Source organism: Penaeus vannamei, chromosome 7, assembly GCF_042767895.1.
Source record: "Penaeus vannamei isolate JL-2024 chromosome 7, ASM4276789v1, whole genome shotgun sequence".
NCBI lineage: Eukaryota > Metazoa > Arthropoda > Malacostraca > Decapoda > Penaeidae > Penaeus > Penaeus vannamei.
The window spans coordinates 14,157,245-14,162,244 of record NC_091555.1 but is presented as its reverse complement, the minus strand read 5'-3'; the positions used below and the strand labels follow the sequence as shown (position 1 = coordinate 14,162,244).

The window sequence follows — 5,000 nt, the reverse complement described above, 5'->3', positions numbered from 1 at the left end:
AGTTACATTATGTAATTCAAATTATTTTTTACATTATAATATTTTCTGCTATGGACCTGGCACTGCTAATCACAGTGAGCAAGAGTAGGATCTTGTGCATGGAAATAGTATCCTCTCAGGAGCTGATGCTCTTCCAGTCATATGCCTATGTATGATATATTCAACATTCATTTACTGATGAAAATAATGCGAGACCTCCTAAACACCCAATGATTATGATAATCCTCTACTAGTTTTGTGTACTTGCAAATCATTCCCATCACCCCAGCCTTAAGGGGTTATCAGACAAAATGAATTCTCTGAGAACTCTTGAATTAAGAAATGTCTATTATGATTATTTAACAAAAACTGTGAATCTCTTACTTAAGAGCACCATAATATGAACCTTAACTCTGGCACCTGCAAATAAATAAATAAATAATAAATAAATGCTGTTCATATGGAGTATTTCTTTTTATGTTTTCATCATATTAACCCACTAGTGCCGGTACATTTTCAAGCAGAATATAATGGTTTCCAGGCAGCTTCAAAATCAGCGCGCAGAGCAAGCTCCAATGTAGTGTCGTACCGGCAGGACACCCGGTAATGTTTATTTTTCTGGGTATCTCATATATGTGACACCCGCCATAAGTAGGTTAAGTCAATTTCGCCTATGAGCAAAATATTTTGAAAATGCACACCTCCCCCCAAATTGGCAGTAGGTTTGCCAAATGATCCGGATCACTACCAAGATTTTATGGAATATAAGTTAGGCTTAGATATACCCCGGGAAAAAAAATTATCAAAATCTGTCCATAACTTTTTGAGTCAGAAAAAAAAATTCCTGGATCCGAACCATGATCCAGATTACCACCAAAATATTATGGCATCTAAGTTAGGTTAAAACACATCTCTGGTAATAATCACATTGAAATCTGTTAATAACTTTTTGAATTATCAAGCATAGAAAAAAACAATCAACAAACAAACATACAAAAGTAATAATATATATAAACATAAGGTCATGGAATACATGGAAATTATCTGTATATCCTTATATAACTTATATATATATTTTTACACCACCCTGTACTTACATATCTTTATTTCTGGGAAGTATTTGTGTGAAAGTTGGGTGTTTCACCAAGTAGAGTTACAACACCTGGGACCATTACCACAAAAACACGAGAGAGCTTTCCATTCTGACCACCTCCGGGTGGTCAGATGGGGCAGAAGTGTGAAATTCATTGGCCTTGAGAACGATAATTTTTTCGACCAGTAATATCGTTGCAAAACCCCATTAGAGCAACAATAAAGGGAAATAATAGATCATTTATATCATATAAAAGTATTTCGTACATGACTGGTTATCCATAACGAAAAAAAAAAAAAAATGAAGAAGGAAAAAAATCACGATATTTTGGTACTGGACACTTTTACAGGTAGCACAGGCATTTTCAGTCCGATTTTAATGTACCTATGGCTCATTTTGAAGGTAAATAGATCTATGAAATGATGCAATGAGTTTTTGCAATTTTTTCCTGTTTCTTGTAAAAATGACATACATATATAAGAAAGCCCCTTTTGTGGTGTTCTAAAAGGTAGTCTACATTCAATATTCACCCCCCAAAAATAAATAGTTGAAAGATTTTTCTATTCAGATACAAAATCTGAATATCTGTATTATTTTGGGGGATCTTAGAGAAATCTTCAAATTAGCTGGACCCTACCATCAGTAAAAGGAGTTTTTTGAGACAATGTTACATATTGACAATTTCCGCAAGACTTTGGAATGCAGGTACATGACAGACAATTATATGTTAGAAAGATTATTCTTCTCTCATTTATTGCTCATATAAAAAAAAGGCTAAAAAGGGGAAAAAACTTCAAAAACCATTTTCAGAAGTATACTTATTTATTTCAAATGCCGTAGCAGACACAAATTTTATTCAAAATAAACATATCTAAATGGATAAATAAAATGCCTAGGGAATGTTGGAAGCGTTTTTTTTTTTAATATTTTCCTGTGCTTCTTGTAAAACGAACATGTATATGAAAAAAAAAGTTTTTTCAGACACTGCCAGTCTCAGTAAAATATTTCCCCTAAAAAAACAAAATTGAAATTTAAAAATTCCCTAGATAAAGATTATACATAAAATAAGGGTAATACATAAAAGAACACTCATCACAATGCTGCACTGTTATCAATCTTGATAAAAATTATGAGTATAAAATGTCTTCAAATGTCAAAACCATTATGCAGAGATATATTGTTTGATCATAAGGCCTCTTTCAAGAGTTCTACATTCATTACCATGTATCTAAAACAAAAAAAAAATTTTTTTTGTTCGATGATTTCCATGCAATGAGAATATAAGAAAACTACGATAAAATTTACCAGTTTCTAAAGACGCCAAATCCCTTCTGACTTGTAAGATGGTCTCATGTAGGCTGGATATTTGTTGGGTGAGGTGAGTGTGTTCATTGACCCGATTTATGACATAGGCCAACCCTGCCCCGACCACAACACCTGCACCCAAGGCAGTAGCAACGGCTACCTTTAGAATGAAACAAATTATAAAAAACAAGTTATACCAAAGTCTTCTCACATTTGTTGAAACCTTGTCAACAATATATTTCATAATGTTTTTTCTTTTCTATTTCTCAATAATCTGATGATCCTACCTTGGAGCTAACATTAAGTGTGAATGACTTGCTCCCACTCATCTTGCTGTCCAATTCAGCATCCCTTCATTCTTTCCTTTAAAAGAATAAAAGAAATGTTAATGCAATGCTACAGCACAATAGAATAATAAACATCTTTACCTGAATTATATTTCTTTATTGATAGTTGTGATTTTTCATTATTAGTATTCTAAATTCACACACAAAAATAATAATCAGAATATGTAATAATGATAACAGAAGTACAATTTCTAACTTCATAACATTGCATCAATTCACCTTAAGAATATCATTAAAGACTATAAACCCAGTAGGGACAAATGCACTCCACCAAAAGTCATCATTTGGTTGGGGGTTTGGGGAAGAAGGGATATGTATGGGAAAGTAAAGGTACAGGCTTCAGTAAAGCAGGGGCAGGATAGTAGGATGTGTGGGACACAAAAAGGACATTGTATGTGGAGCATAGAGGTAGGTTAGAGGAGTGTGATACGAGGTATGAGTGAGTGAGTGAGTCAGGTGTGACCTATTCACAAATGGGCCAGAGCAGTTTCCTAACATCTGTTCTGATGGTATGAAGCTGACCTAGGAGAGATTGAAGGTTTTATAGTTTGAAGTTCATTGGTGTTCAGACCTGACCAGAAAGATTGCCAACGGTTGTATAGGAAAGTTTTGAAGTGGGGGTAGTAGTCGGTGGCTGGGATGTATAAAAAGCTGGATTGGTGAGTTGTGGGCAAGATAATGCCAAGTCACTGCTTTCTGTTATGTAGACAGATGGCACAGCTGGTCTTGTATCTTATGGGCTGTAAGGTTGAAAGAGTGTATGGATTGTATGAATGATATTGAATTCCATAAGCCAGTGAAGATGGTGAAGGATGAGGAAGAGATAGAGACATACATTGTAGAGCAAAGAGGATAGCAAATAATTCTGTTGTAAGGACACTCGATTCAGGTGGAAGAGGAAAGCTCAGGTGGATTTAGAGTTGTCAGTATAGATATGAGTACTGGAGGAATGACTAGATATGTACAAGAAAATGTGTGAGGAGGACAGGTGGAAAGTTTGACTGGTAGATCAGGGAAACTCGAAGAGCAATTACAAGAGGTAGATATTAGCCAGGGAGGGAAATTTTGGGCAGAGAGAGGAAGAGTTCGGAGATGGGGGAAGGATGAATGGGAAAGAAGAGAGTCCATACGAACAGGGAAAGGGATAGGTAAACATGGAGAAGAAGAAAAAGTATGAAGAAGGGGTTGAGGGACAGTTAGCTTGGAGAGAGAAAATTGGTGGAAACAAGCATAGCTTCTTAGAGACAGAAGAGTGCATCGTCGAGAGAAGGATGGCAGTCTTGATTCAGTGTATAGGCTCTCAACTGGAGAGGATCAGAAGGCTCCTAAGGCTAAGTGGAGATCACAATGGTGTACTGGGTCAAACTGAGAAATAAGAAAGGCAGAGGCAGAAGAATATATATGACAGCTATAATCAAGGGTGGAGAGGATTAGGGTAAAGTGGAGATGGAGGAGTGTTTTGCAGTCTGAACCCCAGGATACGTGAGAGAGGGTTTGTAGGAGTCGAAGGCGATGGCGGGCTTTTTCTTTAATGCAGAGGATATGATCTCACCAAGATTGCTTGGAGTAAAAAATACCACAAAGAAACTTGCTGGAAGATCGGAATTGGATAGGGGTATCATAAAGGAGGAGTGGAGGTTGGGAGCCTATTCGTGAATGAGAGAATAGAATCGAGAAGGTTTTAGAAGTAGAAAATTGAAAGCCGTGATTGGTAGCCAGAGGCAAAGATTTTCTGCATATAGTGATGATTGGATTCTTGGTGGTAAAACTGAAACTAATCTGTTTACAGCTATGAGGAACAATGTGGTGCTTAGTGCACTGCCTTGTGGGACACTGAATTGAGGAAAAGAGGAGGAAGTAGAAGAGACAAATCTGACATGGAAGGTACGGTCAGAGAGGAAGGATTCTATAAAAACACTCGTGTTTCCATGTATGCCTGTTGTAGTATATGGTGCCACCATGTGGTATCAAAAGACAGCAAATACTAACTCACTGCATGCAAATGCTGATGCGATTAGTGTTTCTAAATAGGCAAGTGGATCAGCTGTGCTTCTGCCACAATGGAATCCGAATTGATTTGGAGAAATGATTTTGTGATACTCGGGGTACTACATTAGTCTGAAGTTTATCATCCGTTCCATTAATTTGCATGGGCAACTTGTAAGGGATATGAGGCAGCAACTCTTGAGGAAGGGTACCTGTTTTGTTTGGTTTTAAGAAAGGTAGTACTATGGCTTCTCTCCAGTGGAGAAGAAAGTTTCCAATCATCAATATGC

At 36.7% G+C, this 5,000-nt stretch overlaps 1 protein-coding gene across 4 annotated transcripts in view; it reads right to left on the bottom strand.

Annotated features, from left to right (window-relative positions):
• LOC113800807 (regulator of microtubule dynamics protein 1) overlaps positions 1-5,000 on the bottom strand; it is a 23,138-nt gene that overhangs the window by 10,531 nt on the left and 7,607 nt on the right. For all 4 annotated transcript variants that reach the window (XM_027351594.2, XM_027351595.2, XM_027351593.2 and 1 more), the window contains exons 2-3: positions 2,665-2,740; positions 2,378-2,537 (exon numbers count right to left, since the gene is read on the bottom strand). In XM_027351594.2, the coding sequence (XP_027207395.1) occupies positions 2,378-2,537; positions 2,665-2,706 (202 nt within the window). In that variant the 5' untranslated portion in view covers positions 2,707-2,740. The remainder of the gene's footprint in view (positions 1-2,377; positions 2,538-2,664; positions 2,741-5,000) is intronic.